This window comes from Prinia subflava, chromosome 1 (genome assembly GCF_021018805.1).
Source record: "Prinia subflava isolate CZ2003 ecotype Zambia chromosome 1, Cam_Psub_1.2, whole genome shotgun sequence".
Lineage (NCBI taxonomy): Eukaryota > Metazoa > Chordata > Aves > Passeriformes > Cisticolidae > Prinia > Prinia subflava.
The window spans coordinates 121,839,344-121,863,304 of record NC_086247.1 but is presented as its reverse complement, the minus strand read 5'-3'; the positions used below and the strand labels follow the sequence as shown (position 1 = coordinate 121,863,304).

The following is a 23,961-nucleotide window of genomic DNA, read 5'->3' as shown; positions in this document are numbered from 1 at the left end:
GTAAGTATATCTACACTAGTAAATCCCCACGCACAGTAAATAATTTGTACTGCCACAGTTAAAGCATCACAGATTGTGTGTAAAGAGCCTTTTGCAATATTTTGTATTTACTTAATAGAAATGCTGTTAATTACATCTTGCATTAAACTTCATTTTTAAGAATTACCAAAACAATCTTCTGTGCTTTTGTCATAGCAGCTTTGATTAGTGCACACAGGCTTACATAGTATAATATATGAAAGCAATCCCTGAGCTTTCATACCAGAGCTTGATTAAAGCCTTAGAGTATCATTTCATTCTGTTCAACTGGAAAAGTCAACAACTAAAATTCAATTGTTCACTGACTTTAAATTATGCCACATTTCAATTCTACAATTTCTTTCAAAGGGAAGTTATGCTGAAAAAATGCTTGTATATAAGAGGTGTAAGTGTATTTTCTTTAGCAACCTTTACAGTAAATATATAATAATTTAGCTCACATTAGTAATACTATTAGAAAATCTGTATTGACTTTAGGTCAATATAGAGCACATATAGAGCAATTATAGGATAAATACTATCCCCTTTTAAATAATTTCATTATTTTTAATTTCCTTCTCACAGAAAACAGGATATAGCACAGGTTTTGAGGATGAATATAACAGACAGCACTGACTTTTTCACTGTCATTGTAGATTTGAATACACTGTCATGACCAGTGAATAAAAATAATTTACATTTCTCCACTGGAAAGTACACCCTTTACATAGCATTTACCATTGACATTATTTTAGTTCACTTCATATTAAACTAAGCAAAATTGTAATTTTGGATTAGTTGCTTTTAAAGAAGAGAAAAGGCTTCTATCATGTTACAGCTAACCAATTGAATCATAAGTATAATTTATAAGTTAATCATCATTAACATCAAGATTATTTGCATTTAGTAAGTTGCAATTTTCAAAGACACGGCATTTTGCAGGGTATTTAAATCAAGATTATGAACAAAGTTCATATGAATGAAGATGATAATTTTGACCACATTTAATAAATTATTTAGCAGATAATTAGTTTGAATTTAGTTTGTATACAGATGTGCAAGCTTATTATCACACCAAGACAGTAATTACTGTCTTATTTTTACAATCATATGATACTGATTTGTAAACAGATATACCTAAATTAGGTGGAACTTGAACCCACAAATAGATTGGGTTGCTTTCACCTTAGAGCAGAGTTTAGTATAGTTTAAATAAGCCTTTCAAAGCTTCTAAATTCAGCCATTCCACCTGCAAATAGATATACCCAACAACTGAGGATTTAAGATCATTTTTTAAAGTGCTAGAGAAAGTTAAAATAGTACATTTAAAAAAAAATTTAAAAACCCTAAACACTCAAAGGAAGACTATGCTGGTGGTAAGATATTTAGCCACAGATATAAACCATCCTTCTTTGGGACTTACTAACCACTTTTTGCTAACACTACTGCTTGTGTGTTTTTTTTACTCCTCACCATCGTCCCCCAAAAATTCAGCTCATTTCAAATGATGCTGGCACCAGCTTTGTGCCTAGTGCTGGCAGTGAGACAAAACTACCAGTAACAACCAGGACTGGAGCTACCAAAAGCCCCAAAACAAAGCAATCATCCCTCCCTCTCCTCCCCCAAACCTCAAAGACATGCTTTAATACCTCACAACCACATACACATTACACACAGAGAGCAAGGGAAGTTCACAGGGCTGAATATTAGAGAAAAGAGGTCAGGACACCACCTCAGCACCTCCAAACCAGGCTAAGCCCTCCTCACCTTGCCTCACTCTCAACAGGTAAGTGACACACCAGAGCCATCTCCAAAAAACCATCACTGCTCAAATGCCATTTGCTCCCCTGGAATTTGCAGGCTTCCATCATGGTAAAGCATGACTACATTTTGGACAGACTTTTCCGTGCTTTGCCCTTTTTTGATTTCCTTTTACTGCCCTTTTCTCCCAAAGGTACCACCCAAGAGGATACATCCAGTGACACAAGTGAGAACTATGTCAAAGAGAGGCTTTCTGGAATACAAAATCGCATGTGATTCCCACCAGTAGTCTCTAGCTTAAAAAGTTGAGATCGACTTCAACTTTCATTTGAAAGCCATACCCGCTATACTGTGGGAGACGGACACAACCACACTTGTGGTGCTGGATCTGAACTCTCAGTTTCATGTTGAGATGCTGAGCTTAACGTGGGCAAAACCAGTCACAGTCATACTGGGTGAACTGTGTGGATCAGGCCACGTGAGCACAAGGGCAAAAGCAACATACATAAGCTTATTATTTGCCACAGAGGCAGGCAAAATCCAACCACGGCCAGTGAACGCAATTCTGTGATTTTAGTGAAGCTAGTCAAATACAAAGGTGGAGGAATCCTTATAATTTCAAGACTTCAGTTAATGACAAGTCTTCAGACTGTTTTCCCAAGATTACTTTCAAGAAAAAAAAAAAGGGTAGCTTCAACTATAAGTAAGTTAAACACAATTCTGCTCATGCTTTGAGTTCAGTTGAACAACTGCCATAAAAGCCCAGTTGTACAAAGGGTGTGTACACCACTTTTATCTAAAGCTTACCCATTTATGTTAAATGCAGAATTTGGGACATATATACATGTCAACAATCACTTCTTGTTTAAGAGTAGCCAGTGCAAAAGAATGGGTAGAAATTACATTATTTATAAAAATTCTCCCTCAAGTGCATGACAGGAAAAAAAAAAAGAAAATTTTTAAATAGAGGGATATAATACACTCTAAATAAATACAATAAGTAGCAACCTGGAACAAGGCTTCAAATAGAATAGAAACTCGCCATTTGCTGTTAGGACTCAGACTATCACTGAGGAACAAAAATCTTAGTATTTAATAAAAAAAGAATTTTAAATTAAAATTCCATTTTTTTGTCTATTACAAAAATATGGGGTGTTCGGTTGCTTTAATGGGTGGATATTTTTTCTAAATATTTTAGCAGAATAAGCATTCTGATGCATTTTCAAATGAACTCATATTAGCAGTACAAGAACAATTTTACACCACTCCTACTGAGTTCCAGAATTAAACTCTGAAAAGAAATTTAGTAATGAGTACGCAGTATTTCAAAAACCCCAAACAATAAGAGCTGTCCATTTCTCATTTATTTCTCATCCTATGTTAAAAGTTTCTGTGCAAGTAGGAAATTCATACAATCAGGTCATAAACAAGTATTGAGGTATTGCAGCGTTTCTCTCAGGCCAACAGTAGTGCCTCCTGATTAGCAATGGCAGCTTTTAACACTTTTGGTTAGCATAACACCAAGTTGTGCTGCTGCCCACCACCACCTAGAACTTGCTTAAATAATCGAGCTCCTATTAACACAAACCTCACCGTGTGGGAGCTCTTACTGCTGATCAGCAGCAGCACCCACTGTGATCGATACTGCAGAGAGACACTGAGCATCCAACCTCTCTCGCCTGACCCTGGTGAATGGCTCCCTCTGTACACCAGAGCACTGGTTTTCCACCAAGAAAGATGTGGTTCATTCAGGAGTCCTGCTGCCTCGGTGGGAAAGACCCTTGTGCTCCCTACAGCACAGTACGTAACTCTGAGAAGCCTGCAGCTCAGTGGTGAGGGGAGCCTGTGCAAGCTGGTGTAAAGATAGCAAAGTAATTTGAAAAAGTATTTCTAAATCAGCAGCAATAGTCCAAGATACACATTTTGTTTTCCCTAGCCCTTACCTTCATAAGTTTGCCACCAAACTTTCACCAGAAAGTTATTTAAAGCATGTATATCAGAATTCATATTAAAAAAATAAGATTTACATTATATTCTATAGTCATGGATTAAACTATTACCTAAATTCCTCTAGCACCCTACAAATGATGTTTTCCAAGAGCTGTCCTAAAGAGACCCCTCTTTGACATTTTTACTTTAGATGTAGGAGGAAAAATTGAACTATTCTTCCATGATAACCAGGAAGCCACCATGACAAAGAATTTCCCCAATGTGCGTAAACCAATTCATTCTACCACCAAAAATAAATTTCTGGCTTATCTGTTCTATAACTGGTTTAAAACTACTGTTTAAAAGCCCAAACAAACAAACAACTAGTGTCTTTTGCCTTTACTAGATATATGCGTTTTCCCTATCAAAGCTAGAGACATTTTGTCAACTGTTTCCCAAGAGTCTCCTGGCATCACGCTCGGGATTCAGGATCCCCTCTGACAGGGGAGGAGGGGCAGGGAGAGTGCAGGATCAGGCCCTAGGATAAAAGTTGTGTGGAGCACCTGCACAGCACAACTCATCCGAGGCAGGATTCCCCTCCCCTTCCTCATAGCCACCCCTCCTGCCCTGATTATTCCTACAAAATTAGAGCCCAGACTTGATCAAGGCATGCTAGATATTTAATGAATAATTCCAATCCAAGCCCAACAAGCTTTTTACTCCATCTCTCACTGCTTTTTAATATGAAATTTCAGGAAAATAAGTAACTGCAAAGCCAACTAATAACTTAAGCTTATTATTTTTTCCAACAGAAAATTTTGTTCACACACACTAGAGTTCCCTTTATTGGGAATTTTTATTTCTTCACTACAATTTTTAAGGCTCCATTAAGGTGAAGTGAGCTTCGCTTTTGAGGGAAAACATATAGAACCTGTACATTTAACATTTAAAAACTAAAAAGCAATTTACCAGAACAATAAAATATTGCTATTTTCAAAGAGGAAAAATGTATTAGACACATGGTGTAGACTACATATTTTAAAATAACATTCCTAAAGTTCAGCTGAGCATGAAAGTTAATCTTTCAAAAGTGAACATTCAGCTCCAGTTGTGTTCAAGGGTATTGGTACTAGGAAAAAAAAAAAGCCCAAAAAACCCCCAACCTTACTATTTTTGTAATTTCTCCAGATATTTTTAGCTGGTCCCTTCTTCAACCACAAATTATTTTATGGTAATACAGTCTTTTAAAATGCATGTGTGGATATATATATACACTCACACCAAGAGACACACATATACATACACATTCTCTTTGAAACCACTGATTGGTGAGAAATAATGCAGAGGCTACAGTCACAAGATAATCAAGACACAAAAAAAAAAAAAATAAAATGGAGTAAAGCCCTTCCCAGCTGAAGATCTATTGCAAGACAGTTTCATTTCTGTACTTAGTCCCACACCCAAGAAGAGTCAGATCCCTCTTTGACTCATTATCTGTGCCCTTACCCAAACTTTAACTTAATTAAAAGCACAGAATACCTCCTTTTGCACGTTAGTGGCAGTTTTCCATTCATTCAGTTCTGCAAAAGGACAGATTGAATAGATGCTGATTCCCCTGCACCATGAAGAGGCAGGCTATAGGGGAAGCTCATGGCTGCTGAGGCTGTGTTGAACAGGAGACCTTTTATACCATAGGTTCCTCTTGTGCCAGCTGTCACAGTAATACAAGTCAGCCAAATAACAATTAATATTATAATTTTTCATTTTCAAATTTCACTGCACTTGCAAGGGGGGAAAAAAAAGGAAAACTACCTTTTTTGCACCACACTTTTACTGCCATTACCCATAGCGTATTTTAAGGCTTACTAGGGTCAATATTAGGGTAATGTACTCCATTTGCTAAGTATCCCACAACATACGTCAAGATTTTCTTCTCTGTTATATATATGCATCTTTGATAACACATTCACAAACCAATATTGCAGATCTGGAAAGAAGCAAAACCAGGAGGTAACACAAAATTATAATTTTTGATACTTACCACAAACACACAGGAGCTCTTGCTCCCACACAGATATTTTTCAAAGCCAAATTACATATTCCAGTTGATGACAAGGAACAACTGTCACTGGAGTATCCAGATGGACAGACATGCACTGGGCTAACTGGTTTCCCCAGCATACCCCCAACACAGATACACGGGGAGATTTTGACTGGCTCATTCAAGATATTTTCCTCAAAAGGTAATGCTCATCCAGCAAAGATGCAGGATGAAAAGGCACTCAAGTGCCTACATCTGACATACCCAGGAAAAAAAAAATAAAGGAAAGATCATGGAAGCCTCAGACTAAAACCCTAAAATAATTCTCAAGTATTTTATTCCATCATGTTTCTAGACAAAATAAGGGAAAGTTACAGCTTTATCTTAGCTTTCAACAGTAATTAACATATAACTTTATATAATTCTATATTCTGCATCTTTAGAGATGAAGAATGGACTGATGTGGAGATAGATTGCAAATGAAAAGTACATTAAAAGAAAATAGTCTTCAAGCACTCTAGAACTCCGTAAAGCACCTTGATATTGCTAAATGTATCAAACCTGTTCCAACTTTCTAATCCATTCCACTCTGTATACAAAATATGAAGGTGTCACTTAGATTTTACAGCATTCAGCTTTTGCATATGCTCTCTCTATATTTACTGGTTCAGAATAATCAAATTCCAATGTTAAATTTTACTCTTAATTACAGGAAAAAATCAATACTGTCCTACATCAATATTGTCCTGTGCCTCTCTCACTGCACCCACATAAGGATGAAATCACTAGAAGAAAGAGTGCCTTCAGTTGAGTTCCATGCCACTATATATTTTTTACCAAAATCCCAGGACAAAAAAAAATACTAGAAGATAAGATGACCCTAAGGAGAGAAACAGGTTTAAGGAGTGAAGAATCTTTTTTGTGAGGTTCTCTGAAGAACTAGTCCTGTCCATGGCTAAGTATTAGGTGTATTTTAATTGTCTAGGTCCCTCTCTCACAGGCTTTATGAGAAGTATCACATCTGTTAGGCAGGTAAATCTCAAGCCATTTAAAAATTTTTCAGGTCAAAACTAAGCATTTGAAGTCCACCCAGTAGCTAGCCAGAAGCCAAAAAAGGACTCCAGCACTGTAGAGTCCTATGCTCTACACTTAAAAGAGCGACTGAAATGAACACAGCCCCATTTTACAAAAATACCACCTTCAAGGTCTCTAAAATGTGGAAAATGTTATTACCCCATGCTTGAAGGGAAAGAAAGGGAGAAATAAAAAAAAATATTAAACATTTCCTGATCATATTTTTACTACCCTTGAATTACACTTCCAAAATGTTATTTTTTATTCCACCCCTTTAAAATTTACTGTATCTATGCACAATTTAAAGTCCACTACAGGTATATTTCTCATGGTACTTTCTGTAAAGGGAAGTTAGCAAAACGAGAACAGGACCAATCTTTCAGGACACACATTTACAGCTGTGTTTCATGTGTTCCAGCTGATTTTTAAAAACTGCAGCAAGAAGGGATTTTTTTTTTAATTAATGATCAAACAGTATGAGAAACTATAAAAATTAAATTTTGCACAATATAACAGTTAACACAGTTGGCAAAGATTATCTGGTTTTGTCACAACAACTCATCTGTATAGGAATAGTCGCAACTGGTGTTTCCACTCTAGTTGTAAAATTTCAAAGATTAAAACAAAAAGTCTTCTGTTCACATCTGCAAAAACAAATGTGGAAACAGAATAAAAACTTTAAATCTATAAACTTTAAAGCTATGTGAAGTTTTGGCTTTTCACTCTCAAAAGCACTCTAAGTTTGTGCAGAGGGAACAGAAAAGAGAACAAATATAGCTAAGAAATGGCAAATTTTCTAACATGTCTTCTTTGACCATATTTCTACCTACTTAATATTTACAGAAACAAAATTAAAAATCAATGCTACTAATTTATTTTTTAGTAACTATTACCATTGCAGCTACCACACATAATTTAGCCCCACAAAACCATTTCCCATCGTCTTGCGCACACAGGACACAAACCCTCATTATACTGAAAATTAGCAACACAATCCAGTTCCCATCTAATGGTGGCCTGTGGAACACAGGTGGCTGCATGAGGGGGACTTGGGGGCCTGCTTTCCCTAAGTCAGCCTTGGGACACCTCGGCATCAGAAGTGAAGTCCAGCTAGCGGGCCATTGCTCTCCCCACAGAGCAGCATTACCTACAGGGTGCACTTCTGTTACCCACTTCTCCTGCTCCCTTCCCAAACAAAACCCCCAGAAGAGACACAGAGAATTTATTTTCTCAACAAAGAGCCCTCGAGGAAGGGGGAAAAATAACTAACCTTCCAATTGGAAAAACACCTTGACAACTGAGGTGTTTGTGAGCATTTTAGGTACCTGAGGGCTCCAGGAGCAGGCAGAGTGGATCAGGTCTGGGTGAGAGGCCCACCTGGACATGGAAGCCAGGCCGGGAGGCTGCGCCAGGCACATCCCCAGGTGCCCAGAGTTAGTGCCTGCCCTCCCCCCTCATTACGCACAAGTGACATCAGGGCCATTTGAATAATCAGATTGCAGCCTACATCGCCTTGTGAGATACCAGCTGCTCTTGGATTGCTGCGAGGTAGTGCCCAGAGCCTCGCACCACAAGTTGCACATACGCCATGGGCAGCCACCACCCTCCTCCCTCACTGCTGCTTTGTCAGGAGAAAACTCCTCTAAGTAGTGGATGTGACTAACGGTGCCCTGCCTTCCCTCGCCGAGCGTGACTCGCAGTCAAAATCATTACAATGCTTCTAACTTTTGTATAAAGTGACCTAAACCCTTAAATATTGCAATAGCCTTCTTCCACACCAAGGGGTCTGAATGCAGAAATGCTGCATTCCTTTGGCATTCCCTTGAGATTTCAATAGTAAGTCAGGAATCTACTCCTGAGCTTATTAAATGCTTTGCACCTCCCCCAAAAATATTTCCCCACCCTTCCATCAAAAAAACCTTGACCAGGGCTCTTTTTTTCCAACGACAGCATTTTTCCTTGTCTGTTTTTCAAACACTTCCAGGGAAGTGGCGGAAGGGAGAAAGCCAGACACAGGCTCTCTCCTTCCTTCCTTCCTTCCACAGCAGGTAGGAAGGCAATTTTGCAAACCTGGGTGTGCCCACTTCAAATCAGAAGATCCAGCAAGGACTGGAATGCAGTGACTACTGGGCCCAAGAATTTCGCCCTGAATAACCAGCCAGGCACACTCCATGTCTTCTAGATTCAGCTCAACTTTATGGCAATCCTAGCTGACACCACCTCTTGACCTTCCTTTATGTGACAAGGATATGGATTACCAAACCCTTACCCTTTCCTCTTGTGCACCTCAGCTGTCTCTGGAGAAAGTTACCCACAAACTACTTTTCTGAGTGATAATGTACAGACTCTGGTTTAAAAAAAAATAAAATAACAGAAACTCCCATAAAAATCATGTTTAAGGAGGCTGTGAGGAGGGGAGCTAGGAGTCTCCATGAAGCAGCCTCAAAGCAGCAGAGGTCAATACAATGTATTGAATAATTTCATTGCACTACAAAACAACTTTTGCTCTTATGAAGTAATCATTTGACCAAACTATTAATTGTACACATGCTGAAAGACAGACTTGACACATTCACTTTTTTTTTCCCCCAAATGGCGTCACTTCTCCAGCCGTGTCTCGCCCACTGGAGAGCACAGGGCTCTTTGGGAAGCGCTTCCCAGCCTTACAGCGTGCACACACACTGGGTGGGCCGGCCCAGCAACCCCCCCACCGCACCACACCCCAGCTCTCCTACACCTTTCGCTGCTGCAAAAAGATACAAAGACTACAAAATAAGTTACTTTAAAACCACCTTGACCACTCTCACCAACAATACTCAACACTTGGAAACTGCGTTTCTACATGTAGCTAAACACTAAATATGCACCCAGTAAGCAATGTTCAGAAAAACAAGAGGAAAAAAAATCTCCAACTTTTGACACCCTCCCCCTAGAAAAAAAATTAGACATCTATAAAAGGAATAAGAGAGTCACTATTACATATGGAGGCCACTGAATGAATTTTAAGTGGCTCTCTATATTAGATTTCGGGAGAGGGGGAGCGGAAACAAAGGGGAAGGAAGTACAGTCATGAGAAACACAATTTAATTTTCTGTTAAACAGTAGTATAAATCTGAACTATATCTAATACATTCCAACATGATCATACACGATGAAGCAGTGTTTTTACAAATAAGGGCTTTGGGAGAAGCAATATGGATAGGCTGATACAATTACATTTGCAATTTTTTCAATATGCCTATATGCAGGCAACACATGCCTAGAAAAGTGCTTTAAGTCCAGTGCAGAATTCTTTTCAACAAGTTACAGACAGATAAATGTTCCTGGTAATTGCTAATTCACAAACAGGACACGGTACCCAGTACAAAGAATGGACTTTTACACCATTTCAGCTGGCAGCTGAAATAGCAGAAAAATACTTTTAAGCACATTAAACAATGATTTAAAAAAACAAAGTTGGGGAAGCACCAGTGATTTTAAATTTACCTTTATATGAGTATAATGAATTTCTTTTCAAAAGCATAAATAGAATGCTCTTTGTGCAATCTTAAGATTAATAAGCATAACAGTAAATTTATTTACTAGACTAATAGGAAACCATCAAGTTTTATATATCCCATGGAATTTTCTTCTTAAATCTAAAAGTGTATTCCATCTACAACTGTATTTTTCTATACTAAGGAAACATGAAATATAGGCTACTGCAATTCAAAAGTATATGCATTGCATATTAAAGGAAAAAGAGCACATGCACCATATTAGTTTTCAATGAAAAGTATCAAATAAATATAACCATTAAGATTCACATGCAATGAATTTGTCGAGAGAAAGGTTCCCCCTACCCCTAACTAGAGAAAAAAACGCCTATACTTTTTCTAAAGTGAAGCTTTCTTCTAACACTAAACAGATGACCAAACTTCTAATTCTCAAAATACCATGATACAATGCCCATCGAGACAGAAAAACCATCTTTTCCAATCAACTATCTTAAAAAGACTGTAATTTAAAACATAATCCTGAAATAGTAGAAGCCTCCTGTAATAAAGTTTCACGGACAAACATACTTCCCAGATTGAATAATGGAGTGCAGGAACAAGCACGTGGAAAGTTTGATCTATTTTTTTTTTTTACTCTCTAGTGCATGCCAGGTTTTCTATCATATAAATATTTGTGAAAAAAGCAGGCTGAATTGCTACAGGCAGCATAAAAATAATACTGCTTTATTCCAAATACTGCTTCTTTACACAAGGCTCAACAAAATTACTGCCTTGCAAAAATTAAACGTATGTTTAGAAATTAAGGATGCATAAATCCTGTCCTTACTGGGAAGGAGTATTTCTCCTGCTGCTTGTATAGACCAGCTCAAAATAGCGATGATAAAATCCTCTCAAATACAGATGAGACTTCTACTCTGTTCCTATAAAATGCTGCAGACTCCAACATGGCAGGATCAAAAATATATAACCACCAGTATATTTACAAGGTGCTTTTTGTTGCTGAAGCAGAGCTCACGTGCTTGCCCGTTATACTGTGCACAACACCACATCTCATTTCCTGCTAGCACACAGATTTTAACTCTTCTCACGGAACTTTAAATTTTAAATCTACACAATCATTTGCCATCAGACCATAATTTGTTTCTCCCATAGAAAGGTGCCTTTAAAAAAAATTTAAATAGTAGTTAATTGCTGCTGCCTGGCCAAGACACTGCTAGAAATACATGGAGTGATTCTAGAAAACCTCTCCGACTGCACTGAGTGCACGCCTGTGGGTTTAAGAAAGCGGTCCATTTATCTACAGGGAAGAGAAACACAAACCTAAGCATTTTTCAAATTGCTTCTCACTGGATAACTAAGGGCAAGGGGCGGTGCAGGGGGGTGGGGGGGGGGGCTGGGGGATGTGGATAAAAATAAATTACCTTTGTCTTTTCGGGACCGAATGTTCAACTTCAATGAGTTTCCCATGCAGCTCCACTTTACCTGCCGAGATAAACAGAAAGGGGGAAATATTCGAGCGCGGCTGTGCGTCTCCGTCTCCAGGAGCGGGCTCGCAGGGGTGCGAGGCAGGAAACAGGAGCGCAACACGTTAGCTAGCCCATTCATCGGCAGCTGGGCAGCGGCGAGCGGGCCCGCGGCCCCGGGAAGGCGGCACAGCCCGGCGCCCGGGGCCGCGCCGCCGCCGCGGGGGAGCCGCGCTGCCCTCGGCGGGGCCCCTTCCCCCGCCCCGCGCCGCCAACAGCCCGCGAAACGCCGAGTGCGGGAGCCGGGCTCGGCCCCGTCTCGGGGAGGGGGAGCGGGGGCTCCGCTGCCCTCCGCGCCGCCAACTTCGGGCGATTTTCTGCTCGGAAGCGGGAGGGAAGGGAGCCGAAGGGAGGCGCGGAGCGCAGCCCGAGCCCGTCTCCTCCGAGGCAGCCTCTCCCGGCAGACCTGAGCCCATCTCCTCCGAGGCAGCCTCTCCCGGCAGACCTCCGCAAAACCGCTTCACGCGATTTTTTTTTTTTTTTAAGCACACAAAAACAGGATGTCGGGGCCGGGAGCCGGCGCTGCTGGAGGCGGTGATGGGTGCGTGAGAGCAGCGAAGAGAAACCGAAATAAATAACAGGGCAGCGCGGGGCGGGGGGGCAGGCAGGGCTTCCCCCTCCCAAGTTTGGAGCAATTCTGCGGCTCGCCCCCAGCCCCGCGGCCTAAGCCGAGCCGAAGGGAGCCTCTGCCCGCTCCGGGGGGAGGCGGCCCCTGCGAGGGAGTCCAGTCGTGCCCGGGGTGGGTGTGTGCAGCCGCTGCCCCGCGCAGGGCTCAGCGCCCGCAGCCCGCCTCCGCCTCATTGCACTCACCGCCCCCCCTCCCCCCCCAATGCAGCGAGGGCCCCCGGCCGGGCAGGGCTGGCCGTGGGGCTTGGAAAAACATGGGAACCGCCGCGCCGCGGGTCCGCGGGCCCAGGCTCCCGCCCCTCCCCGGCCACTCCCGGGGGGCCGCCGCCGCGTAAGCCCCGCGCAAAGGCTCCACGGGAAGGCCCGGCGGCTCCGGCCGCGCTCGGAAAACAACAGTTCCCACCTCACCTGGGGGCAGAGGGAACAGGGACCCCCCCTGGCCCCCCTCAGCACCCCCCAGAGCAGCGGCGCGGACCAGGCCGGCGCTGCAGCCGCTCCGCGGCCGCGGAGGAGAGCGAGCGGCGGGAGCCGTCGGGGCTGCGGGGAGAGGGCGGGGGTGGTGGAAGGGGCCGCTCACCTGAAAGTGCCTCGATGGCCTTCATGGCCCAGCTCTCGTCGGGGCAGTCCACGAAGGCGTACCCCGTCTTCACCAGGAACTGGCCCGAGAAGGGTATCTTGGAGTCCTTAAAGAGACTTTCCAGGTCGAGAGGGCTGACGTTCTCGCCGAGGTTGCCGATGTAGAGCTTGTTCATCTTCCTGGCGGCTCGGGCAGGCGCGCACCGCGGGCTGCAACCCTCGTCTTGCGAGAGGAGGTGGGGAGGAAGGGGGAAATAAAACAAAATGCGATGGAGGAAGGAGAGAGCGAGAGAGAGAGAGGACAGGGAGAGGGAAAAAAAAAATCAGATCTGCAGCTTGTGTCCCTCCCTCTCTCTCTCTCTCTCAAGGGGTAAAAAAAAAAAAAAAAAAAAAAAAAAAAAAAAAAAAAAAAAAAAAAAAAAAAAAAGAGAGAGAGAAAGAAAGAAAGAAAAAAAGCGTGGCCAAACGGGAGCCCTAAGTGCCTGCCGTGCTACCCGGGCGCATGGGGGGCACGGGGGAAACACCCAGCGCCGGGGCCGCGGATGGCGGGCTGAGAAGAGGAAAAGGAGGAGGGGAGGGGAAAAAAAAAACTACTTTTTTTGTCTTGCCCCCAAGCCCCTTTGGCAGCAGCAGGCGGACTATGAAAATGTCACACTACGTGCATGCAGGCGCCGCCTCTCCGTATTAAAAAAAAAAAAAAAAAAAAAAAAAAAAGAGAGAGAGAGAGAAGGGGAGGGGGAGGGAAGGATGGAGAGAGAGAGAAAAAAAAATTACTTGAATATTCCGGCTTTTTGAATGAGCCACGTGTTCAAACTACAAATCAACTTCTCACGTGAGGAATCCCAGCTCTTCAATTAGCGAGTGGATAGGGCGCACACACACTCACGGAGGAGGAGGAGGAGGAGGATGGCTGGGGTGAAGGACGGGGAGAGGGGTGGGGGGAAGCTGGACAGGACAGGACAAGTTTAGAGAGGGCCGGAGGGCGGGGGAAATGGAAACCGGAGTTGGGTGGGCTCCGGTCTGCGCCGCCTCTGCCCTTCCGCCGGGGGAGTCCGCTCTGCGCGCCCCCTCCGCCCAAAAACGGCTGGGCGGCCGCACCTCCCCCCGTGTGAGCGGGGTGTGATCCTGGGGAGGGAGGGGAAAAGGCACCGCAATGCCCGCCCCCCCGCCCCGCTCCTCCCCCGCCGTGCCAGGCGGTGGGGATTATTCATCGGGGTCGTGCCTGGGCGATCCCGCTCCCCGGCAGTATGGGTTGGGGGGAGGAGGAAAAGGGAGAGGAAAAAGAGGGGGTGCGATGGCGGGGGGAGGCGGCCGGGAGAGAGCGGGATGGGCTCCCGCGCAGCGCCGCCGCGGCTGCGTGCTGGGGGGCTGCGGGGAGGGGGCGGGGGTCCCTCCAGCCCCGGAGGAGCCCCATATGGTAATGATCCCGCATTACTCGCGGTGCCTCTTGCGCTGAGTCTTACGGAAAGGAGAAAGAGGGGGAGAGGAAAAAAAAAAAAAAGACAAAGGGGTGGAGAAGAGTTGGGGGATGATGAAGAAGAGAGTCCTGGAGCGAGGGAGCTGCCCGACCCGGGGAGGGGCGGGGGGCCACGCTCCCTGCCCATCTGGGCAATGGTGGACGGCGTGGGGGGAAACGCGAAGGCACCGTTGCCCTCGGCTGGTAACGGCACACAAAGGGATTTGGCGACCCCCCTCTTTTCCTCCCCCCCTCCCCCTGCCCGGTCTAAGGAACCATTCATAATTCTCCACATTCGTACAGATACAATGGTGGGCTTGTGGGGGAGGGGTTTGGGGGTGTGGAGCCTTTCCAGTGCAAACAAAACGTTGCCTGAAGATGAAGAAAGGATACGGAAATGAAAGCCAGCACTGTGTTTAATATAGCGATCTACTAGGTTTTGTTTAATAATTCAACGCACTTTAGCCGAAGGTTTCATTTATTCCGTGGTAGGCTTCTTGTGGTACGTTTTAATAGGTATATCCATAGAAAATGGTTAAATACTTTTATTAGTGAGCAGTGACTGGTTTTCCACATGTCCTGTAGTACGTCTGGAAATCTGTAGTAAAGAGGAACGCTTCCTAGCTTTGTGCCTAACTTCTAATAAGTGTACAATTGAGAGGGGTGGTTTAAATCTCCTTGGAAGCCGTGCTGGGGTCAGGCTTTTGTTAGGCACGCTGCGGCCGCCGCAGCTCGGCGATGGTGGTGGTGGTACCCAGCGCTCAGGGGTGAGTCAGCCGCTGAAGGTTTCTCTTGTGGTGGTATGGTGATGCAAGGAGACATGGCTCACCATGAGGCTGGAGCCCCAGACCATTGTGAAATTGTCAGGGGCTGGGGGAATGCTGCAGTAAGTTGGAAACACGGCCCTTTTGTTGTGTGCATCCAAGCGGTTGGCTGACCAAAACCCTAATATTTGTAATTTCAGCCCATTGTTTCATCTCAGGGTTATTTTAATGAGCTTTTAATTGTCAGGTTGTGATTGAGAAAATCGAGTGGTTTGTGTTTCACTAATCAGAATTTAATCACAAATTCCATTTTGTAGAAAATTAACAAATAATTATCTTGGGGTTAGAAAGATTTTTTTCCCCAGAGATTTAACCTGTTTATGACTTTTTGATGTTGGATGTGGAATTCTTTCCTAAAGGAATTTGTATTTCATAACCCCACTCTGTATGGTCTGCTTAAAATAAATAATTGCTTATCTAAGTTAAAAACAGCCCCCTCCAAACAGCTGAATTCTTAGTTAAACTTGTGAAAGGAATTAGTCACTGTTCCTGAAGATTAATTACATTCTTCTTAAATTTTATTTGTACTGCATCTATAAGGCAGTCTGCATGTGATCATTGCTACATGGTTGGTCTATAGCGTTATCTGGTATTTCCTCTTAAATTGCTAAAACAGGGTGCATATATTTCATTTAATAATCTAGTCTGAAAAAATCTGTTTTGTTAGAAGATTTCTTTAAGAAAAGAAGACTGAATGTTCATTATAACACTGTGCATCAATTGTCCAGCAACATCATAAACCGCTTTGTAATCAAGTGGTTGGGGGGGGGAAAAAACCCTTACTTATTAGCAATCCCTCTCTTTTTGGTTTCTTTTTTTTTTTTTTTTTAATACTCTGAAAACGTCTTGCTAATAAGCTGAAATATTTTCTGTAAATCTAAATAATGTATACCTTTGTTTGTTAAGAAGTGTGGGTTGGTTAGTGGTTTCAAGAGTAATTCCAGATCTTGAATGCCAAAAAAGGCAATTCAACAACAAAAATTGGTTCATGTTGCCTGACAAATCTCCACTTCCCTGCACAGATGAATATGGTTCAGACCAGTTGGACACTCCCAAATGTTAACATTATTGAGAATACAGCTTTAAAATTTGAGGTGTAATTTATTTTGACATCACAAATCAAATGCGTGAGCACACAACAGAGCATTCCCACATATTAACGTTTTTTTCGATTTACCTCTGTAAGAAAAGGCATCATTTAAAAAATTAAATTTTTTTCTATATTTCATTTGTTTGTGTTTATTGCCCACAGAAGCCAAGAAGAAGTTGAAATACTTACATAAATATTGCACACAAGGAAGCACAGCCAATCTTTAATTAGCAATGGCTTTTACGACATTCTGCCGTTTAGAATTAAAACTCAACCATGTGCTTCTCCCCACCTCCGGGTGAGAATGCAAGAGCCTCCGCCGTGTCCGTCCCCCTCTCGCACGGTCAGGGGCGGGCAGGGCGCTCCCTTCTCTGCTCCCTCCCGAGGCCCGCAGCCCCCCCGCTCCGCTGGGCTCGGCGCACGCTGGGTGGGGAGCACGTCGGACCGCCCGCAGCCCAAACATTTCCCATTAAATTTCTTCTTTGAGGCTCGGTTGGGTTTTGGTTTTGCGGGGTTTTTTTGGACTACGGCCGCCCACGGAAGGCTCCCGCGTGGGCCGGTGGCTGAGGCGCGATGGGCAGCGGGGGCCGGGCAGCCGGCGCGGTGGCGGCGGCGGCGGCGGGCGCTCCCCGCGGGCTCCGGGCGGCAGCAGCCGGGACGGCGGGGACGCCGCCGCCCCTGCCCCCGCCGCGGCGCGGATCCGCCGGTCCTCGAGGGGCGAACACCCGCTCCGACGGGACGGGACCGGACAACCGAGCTGACCCGCCCGGTCCCCGGCCCGGCCCCGCCGCGCCCCCTGGCTCGTCCGTCTGTCCGTGCGTCCGTCAGTGCCCGTGCCCGCCCTCGCCTCGCCGCCATCCCCGGGGCGCGCAGCCCCCGCGGGCGGCCATAGCCGCTCGTAGTAAAGCGGCGCGGCGGCGCCGCCTCCCATTGGCTGCGCCCTGCGCCTACCAGCGCCGCCCGCCGCCGCGGCGCCGCCGCCCATTGGCTGCCGCGCCGGCCCCCGGGGCGCGTGGCGCGAAAGCGGCGGCGGGGGCGGGGAGGGGAGACGAGACGAGACGAGACGGGCGGGGGGCGCGGCGCCACGGCCGGGGCAGGGCAGGGCGGGACGGGCCGGGAGTGCCGGCCCGCGCCCTCCCTCCCTCCTTCCCTCCCGGCGGTGGGCCGGGGCTTTGTAAGGCGGTAAGTGGGTGCCACGCCGCAGAGGTGCCGGTTCCGGGGGCCGCCCTGCCGCAGCCGTGCCGGGAGGGCCGGCGAACAAAGGAGCGGCGGCGCGCGGCTTCGTACGGGCACGGGGAGCGCGGCCGGCGCCGCGGGATGCCCGCCCCGGCAGCGGCGGGATGCCCGCCCGGGAGCCGCAGGATGTCCGCAGCGGGTGGTGGCGGCGGCCCCTCGCCGCCGCAGCGATCCGCGCTCCCGGGCGGGGAGCGGAGCTCCCGGGGGTCCCGCCATCCTTTCCCAGGCGTGCACCGCCAGCCCTCCCGGGCAGCTCGGGGAGGCGGCGGCGGCTCGGTGCCGGCGGCTGGTTCCGCTGCCGGAGCTGCGCGCGGTCCGGTTCGGCTCCCCCGACCCCGGGGAGGCTGCCGGGGCGGCCGGGGCTCGGCGCAGCGCCTGCAGGAGCACCGGGTCTGCCCCGCTCCGCTCCGGCTTGGAAGTTCTGATCGTAAAACGCTACAAAACTCGATGAATCGGCAACGGAGAGCGCGGCGGTGCCGACGTGGAATGAAACAAATAAACCGCACGATGCATAGGAAGTTTTAGAGCTTGAGATAAAACAATGTAGCCAGCTCTGTTCGAGTTTCTTTCCAATAAAAAAGAATTGCAAAGAGGTTAGCTGTCTGTGCTCTTTTGCTGACCGGAAAGTTGCAAGAGTTCTTGATTTTGTAATGCAATGTGATCACAGTGTTACTGCACTAAAATAATACAAACAGTTTCTAAATAAGTAGTCCAGTATATGAAAGGTGGTGACTGTGGCTTAGAACGAATCTCTACATGCTGATATGAAAGTAAGTATTTTTTTCCCATTTTATCCAGGGATCTCTTTATTCAAGTATTGAATGCTCTGTGTATCTTTTTTTCATCGTTCAAACGTTTGCAAACAGATCTTGCAAAACAAAAATCTGATCACCTACTTTTAATTACATTCAAATAATTACCAGTCTTTTAAAATATATAGAGATATATAAACTTTTCATCAGTGTTCACTTCACTTGGCACAGCTGGATTTAAAATGGGACTTTCAAAGAAGAGCTTAACCATATTTCAGGTCGATATCTGAAATCTGAGATCTTTACTACTGTGTTGGAAAGAGCATGTACAAAAAAATTAAATATACCATATATATTACAGCCAGGCAAAATCAGAACTTTATTTGATCAAGTGACAGGAATAATTGCCAATATGGCTTCCTCTAGCTAAAGAATATTTTGTGGGGCTTTTACAAGGAGTGAAGAACTGAAAATAAAGGCGTTATTTAAGAAGTAAAAGTGTTTCTCACTAGTTAAGTATGTTTTAACTTGTTTCAGATGGGGTTTTGTTCTGGTTTTGTTTTCTTACAATTTGGAGAAATTAGAATATATTTCTTGTTTGCTCCTCCTTTCATCAAGGAGATCTTTTGCCAAGAGGAAAAAAATATCAAGTAAGGGAGTAAAATGGGGCAGCAACCCAAGCATGAAATCCCTTTGGCGAGAACAATGAGACCCTCCTCTCCAGAATCTGTTTTGCCTTACTGGTATGATAACGGTGTTTTCAGCTAACATTAGTGTAGATCTATTGTGAATTCAGCCCCAGAACCTTCCATACCGTAACATTGTAGAGAAAGAGTGTTAAATTTGCTTTTTAATACCTGGTATTGGTTAGATTTTGATGCCCAGATTTCCTTCCAAGTAGAATTATTTATTAATAAGCATGTATCCCCTCCCTTTCTCTAAAAAATGCTAGTGTGATGTTGGCCTTTGAAGATACTCTGCAACAATTTGGTTTTAATATTTTTAAAAAATCCTAATTTGGATACAAATTAGTTATTTTGTTATATTCAGGCAAAAATTAAGATAGTAGCTGCTGAAGTTTCATACTTTACTTTTTTGATTTGTTTTAATTTGTTTGAATGACTTAAAATACATTTATTCTGTTGCTGGATCCAGTTCAGGCAATCGTTTGGTCTTTTACAAATTTCATCAGGAATAAGCATTCCAATTTCAATGTAACATTCATGAAAAGAGCTGTTTAAATTGGCCATTAATATGTATATCCTTTGAAGAATGTGGTCATGAATGTTTGTATTTAAAGTGTGTTTTCCCACTACAATATATGTTCTGTCATTTGCTATGTATTATTTTTCTCAAGATCAGAAACTATCCTAATGCTAATTATAGTCATGTGTTTGTTTCCGGTGTGTTTCTTAAGAAGACTGAATAGTTGAGTCTGTGAATTATAGATTATCTAGCAATTTAAAACTACCTGTGAAGCTGAAGGCTGAGCTGGTGGGATTGTTGCCCCTTCCTGCAGACATTAGTGCTTATAAATGAATAATTTCGTTAGGTCATTTCAGTTATTTTTTATCTGGTCTAAAATAAATTAGGTTCAGTCTTCTCTGTTTCTCATGAAAGCTGTACGATATAACTATTTCCTTTCCATTGGATTACCTTAGTGTATTGTACATGGTTTTGGTATTAAATGCTAGGGAACTTTGATTGCAAGAGATCTATTTGGGTAGGTATTGTCAGTATAAAATGGCTGGCACAATCTCTTTATGTAAGGAAATCTCCATATTTTTCCCCCCAAGTTATAGTTTTCTGACAGTTAAATAGTCAATGAAGCTTGACTGTATTATGTCTAAAACATTTTGTGTAGAGTCTAGTTATTTCCCAGGTGAGGTGCAGTAACTAAAAGTTCTACAAAAATAAGTGTTTAAGTAGCAAAAGAGAGACCTGTAAAACAAAAATCCCCTGCAACTCCATAAGGCAAAAGCTGTGAAAATTAATAGAAGCCTTAGTCTGATAAAATTAAAGTGCATACATATAGCATTAGTTTCATGCTAATTAATTCCTGTTTTAAACCTCAATTTACATTTCAATTGAGCAGTCCTTGATACAACTGGAGCCACACAAACATATCTTAGACTAAGTAGTTGTTTCTACAAATTTCAGATTCAAATTTTTCTTCTAGAAATGTTTTTGGTTTCTTTTAAGTTTTACAACAGTAAACAGTTTATCTCAGCTTTTAAATGCTCTTAAAATACTACTCAAACCAAAGTTAGAAAATCAAGCAGGAAAACCTGAAACAAGTGATATATTTAGGTAAACCTAAGCCTGCAAGGCTAGTTTGAGGCTATTTTTTGCAAGCCTGTTTTGAGTCCATTGTTTGAACGTATAGTCATGCTGTAGGAGTGGGGCTGAGCTCACAGAATGCACACTAACAAAGTACCGTAATGGGGTCACAGAGGCCAGAGAAAAAATTCAGCTTTCTTGCATCAGACCTGTGATAAAGCCCCAGCCTGTATGTAAACAGTGAAACATTCTCACAGGCAACAGCTAGAGGCAAGGCTAATATCTGCTTTATTTACCTTAAGTTAGCAATGTAAAAAAATATAGTCAAAGCTGCATTACCAAAGAAATGCCAAAATGTGCCTCTTTTTGTTCTTTGGGTGAAAAAATAACTAAATATCAATTGCATGCTTCAGTCTAGTTTCTTACATTTGAATGATGGCTGCAGGAAAATTCAGAAGTGTTTGTGCCCCTTTGTTTTAGTCATGTGTGGATTTCTAATGTTAATACTCAATGCTGAAATGCTAATTTTGAACTGAAATATGGTTCTAGTATGATCTTAATTTCTTTTGAAACAACCCCCCCAAAATATCTGTTCTAATATCAATGAAACATAGATACAAAGTAATTTAATTCAATTCAGTGTTCGAGCTGCTTAAATAAACCCTGAAATTTACACAATTTTAGTTAAATTTTCTGCAGCTTCGACAAGTTCATAAAAATAGAGCTTTATCCCCTGGAGTAAAAATAAAAATAATCAAAATAATTAATTCATTGTTTCTAGAAAGATAACAATAAATGGGGATGTTTCATATAAGTCCTATAATCCAATTATTCAATATAACTTTTTTATTTCCTCACTTTTTAATTTTAATTGCACCCTTTTAATACTGCCTTAAGCTTTAGGAATCTAAAACTCACCCAAGAACTGCTAGTTTTGGAAGCACATGTTTTTAGTAAGTTGTGGTTATTTACTTAGAGAAAAAGCGAGGACAGGGGGAGTCGAGCAGTGGAAATAACAAGACAAGAGCGTTTCCTGGCTCCATCAAGTCAAAAGCCAACAGGTGCCCCTTCAGTTCCCTAGGAAATTTCTCCCTGGCCTGGCTAAAGGTTACACTCCTGAGCTGCAAAGGGGATTTTCAGCTGCTGGTTTTTGAAGAGAGAACAAACCAGATCAGCTTTCTGGATGCAAAAGCTGTCAACCTAATTTATGGTTTTCCCCATGTCCTGTAAATAACTTGCAGAGGTTCAAAACAAACTTCAAAGTAGTTCACGGGTGTATTCCAATGAGAAGCAGCAAAATGTCAAGTTTCAAAGTTCAGTTGTCTTAATAATTAGAAAAGAGGGAACAACCCTTTCTTTTCCCATAGAAAAATAAAGTTTATCCCATATATACCTCCCAATAGCTTAGAAACTCTTTTGAGCAAAAAGAAGGAAAAGAAAACACCAAAAAAACTTGAAAAAGTGCAGCCTGAGGGAATATTTTGTTTTATCTATAAATTTTGTCTCAAAAAAAAAAAAAAAAAAAAAGGGTGAAAAAGATATGAGATTTTTATACCTGAAATCTCTACAAGAACCCTACTGTACAGACAGCCACTGTTTCATCTGCTGCAGATAAAGTTGCAATTGATTTAGTTTTAATCTTGTACAAAATGTTGGGCTTTTTTTTGTTGGTTTGGATTTTTTTTCTTTCACGTTGGACATCTTGTTGCAAACCCATAGCATGAGACGTATCTGTGCAGGCATAGCCTCATCCTAAACTTCTGTGGAGCCTGGTGAAAACAAGCCAGGACATGCTTTGCAGTTCTGAAGTTGTAGGTCAAGCAGCAGAAAGCTCTGAACACCTTTGAGATCTGGTTATCAAATGACTATTTCTGGTTGTAAACATCATGCTTGAAAAACTCATATTCAAATTTTTAAAATATATAAAAAATCCAGAATTTTTTTTTGCAAAATTGTTGAATTTCTAAGCTAATAATCCTATAGTTTTGTTTTGTATCTGCATTATACTTCAGAAGTGCATAATTGTTCTTCTGTATTTATGTTCTTGCTAAAGAGTTAATTTACTATTTTTTTTAACAAATGCATTTTCTGATGAGTTGTTTTTTAAGATTTTGTAATGCCCAAATCAACTCAATTGACTATATCTTTATTGTTAATAAATATTTTCTTTTTATACACTGTAGAGATACAAACAATTTCAAGTCCTGAAGAGGTATAACCTAGATTAGGAAATAATCTTTTTAAAAAATCAAGAAATATCAACAATATATTAAAATAAAAATGGTGTTTGGTTGTTTTGGTGTGAGAGGTGAAGACTTCCTTGCAGTTAAATACTGAACACAACACTTAGTCTTTCCAGGATTTCTATTATTTTCCATAACTCTTTTTAAATGATCCCTGAAATAAATTAGGAATAAGCTTTAGGTATGGCAAAACACTATATTCCTGTCTGCCTCAGAAATCCCTATGAATGACAACCAAGTAACAGATGAAAACCTTTCCTTGTCTTGGAATGAGGACTTGCATTATGGTTAATTGTTATTTTAAACTCTGAGCTAGGTATAACTGAACTAAACAGAAAACAACACTGAGAGAGAATATTTTAACAAAAATTTTTAAACTCATTTCAGCTGTGGCAAATATTGTCTCTTAACAGTAAGGATATGTCCTAAAATAAGAATGGCTTCCTTTCTAGCAAACTTCTTCTCTGAAGAAGTTCAACAGTTCTCAAGGAAAAAAACTGAACAGGGTAATGTGGTGAGAAATATCCTGGAGGGAAGTGGTGGGGCTGCCTTTGACTGCAGCCACCAAGTCCTAAAGGAAAAGCAGAGCAATAGGGGCTAGTGGAGCTCATTAGCATCACAGATGAAATGCTGCCTTTTCTTTGACACATCCTAGGACACTTGCATGTGGGCACAGAGAGCTGCCCTTTGGGAATGGGGCAAATTATCATTTTTCCACCCATCATGTAGTACTTCTTCAAAAAGGACATCCATGCTCCACCAAAGGAGTCAAATCTACACTGGTGTTGTGGATACTAGGTGCCTCCAGGTACACCATTTTTATTTCAAAATGTAATTTTTTTCTATTCCTGGTTTATTTTGGAATTTCCTGATTGGATGCTAGGTAGAAACATGCACTACTTGCTGGAACCCAACAGATTTCATGACATTTACAGCATCATAAAGCAGGTTTTGCAAACACATGGCCAAACAAAGAGATAATGTAAGGACAGTAGCAAACTTGGGTTTACATGGACACTGTCTCCTCACAGCTG

General features: G+C 42.8%; 1 protein-coding gene across 1 annotated transcript in view; it reads right to left on the bottom strand.

The window, feature by feature from the left end:
• The window catches only part of IGF2BP3 (insulin like growth factor 2 mRNA binding protein 3), a 113,003-nt gene extending 98,799 nt beyond the window's left edge, over window positions 1-14,204 (bottom strand). Inside the window, exons 1-2 of the mRNA XM_063410569.1 lie at window positions 13,048-14,204; window positions 11,742-11,802 (exon numbers count right to left, since the gene is read on the bottom strand). Coding sequence (XP_063266639.1) covers window positions 11,742-11,802; window positions 13,048-13,222 — 236 coding nt within the window. The 5' untranslated portion in view covers window positions 13,223-14,204. The remainder of the gene's footprint in view (window positions 1-11,741; window positions 11,803-13,047) is intronic.
• Window positions 14,205-23,961: the final 9,757 nt, after the last annotated feature.